Raw genomic sequence first — 1,599 nt, 5'->3', positions numbered from 1 at the left:
GCTTTGTGTGTAGCATTTATGATGTCGGGGTTTTTTTTGCCATCGTCTCTCTTTGTGGAGAATTCCATAGATGCAGCTCTACCATGTCGGGGAGCTACCTGAGAGGTAGCCGGCAGGTTGGATACAGCACTTCATAAAGATGCCACTACCGTGTGAAAGTGGAAGGGGGTTATTCCTGCACTTCTGCAGTCAAAGTTCGACTGAAAAGGGGAAATTCTGCACTCTCTCTCCTTCAGTGTCCGTATTATGGTTCACCAGGAAACTTTCTGTCATACGTTGGAGTTAATGCTTCTTGCCACTTGTAACCTGGAGCTGCTCAGAAACAGTTGTCAAAAGATGCCTTAAATGTGAATTGAGTAGAAGTGAACAAGTTAACAAATTATTTTTATTGTCTTCCCCACTGTTTACAGGTTGCATTTGTCACTCTAAAGGTGTTTTGGAGAGCATTCGTCAATCAAAGTTTTTTGTTTCATCAGCCAATTTATTTAGCACTTAAGTGAATGCTGGCAAACATTGTATTTCAAGCTTGTGTAGCGCGGAAGAGTACTGAAGGTCCAGAACACCAACATGATAAGATTTTGAACTACCCTATGAAATTTGGCATGTTGGTTCTGCATGCAAGAAGTCCTCTAGCAATTTCATTTGTTTCATTTCTTGAGTGATAAATACAATCTGTCATCTGTTAGTAGTTGTTCTGTAAGAAGAATGTTGTTTTATAGACAAAACGTATGTAAACAAATAAATTTATTTTTCCTTTCAGATCTACCTGGACTGCAGTGTACACAGTACATTGAAGGACTGCAGAGGGAAGCACAACAAGCTCTAAATGAACATGTCAGACTCATTCACAGAGGTGATGAAGCCAGATTTGCCAAGCTGAATGTTGTTCTATCCTTGTTAAGATCTATTAATGCTAATGTGATTGCCGAACTATTCTTTAGGCCTGTCATTGGAACAGTGAACATGGATGACATGCTTTTGGAAATGCTTTGTGCAAAATTATGAAAGCATGTAAAATAATGAAAATAAATCCAATGCAAAGGAAGCCCTACAGCAGAGTAGTGTAAAGTACTGTAAATAAACTAACTTATTGTTTTTACATAGATAGTATTTTTGTATTCCATAATAAAATGTTCTGAAATTAATTTTTATTAAACACAGTGGTTTTGGAATAAGATTACTGTCATAAAAACAAGCTTTAAGGTTGTGGAGAATGTTCATATTGAAAGTTGACTGGCTGTTCTTTTACCATGTCTCTGAATAAAGATGACACTTACTATATTGTACTTTCAAGGTGAGTAATCCCTGCTTTTTCAAAATAAGCAGCAGTCTAGGTTTACATTTTAAACATAGTTGGAATAAGAAGGGGGAATGAACAAGCCATTTTCTTTGCATATTTCTGTAATATTAGAATAGCGTACTGTAGTCAGTTGTGCTCATAGTTCAAATACTGGCTCTATCAAAAACTTATTGCAGACAGTGAACTACTTCTATTGACTTTAACAGAGTTGAAGTCTATAAAGAATATTAAAGAAAATATTCACCTAAGGTTTTCTTCCATGTGGGGAAAACGTGTTAGGAATATTTAGAGACTTAAAG

General features: G+C 36.3%; 1 protein-coding gene across 1 annotated transcript; it reads left to right on the top strand.

Annotated features, from left to right (window-relative positions):
• Positions 1-83: 83 nt before the first annotated feature.
• LOC104167782 (nuclear receptor subfamily 0 group B member 1-like) lies at positions 84-991 on the top strand (the record flags this gene model as incomplete). Its single annotated transcript, XM_009708140.1, has 2 exons — positions 84-105; positions 761-991. Coding segments are annotated over exons 1-2 (253 nt in total), but the record flags the coding sequence as incomplete, so codon positions are not given.
• Between the last annotated feature and the right edge of the window lie 608 nt (positions 992-1,599).

Source organism: Cariama cristata, unplaced genomic scaffold (genome assembly GCF_000690535.1).
Source record: "Cariama cristata isolate BGI_N322 unplaced genomic scaffold, ASM69053v1 scaffold42819, whole genome shotgun sequence".
Taxonomy (NCBI): Eukaryota; Metazoa; Chordata; class Aves; order Cariamiformes; family Cariamidae; genus Cariama; species Cariama cristata.
Note: the sequence above shows the minus strand (reverse complement) of the source record. Positions and strands in the feature narration are given on the sequence as shown.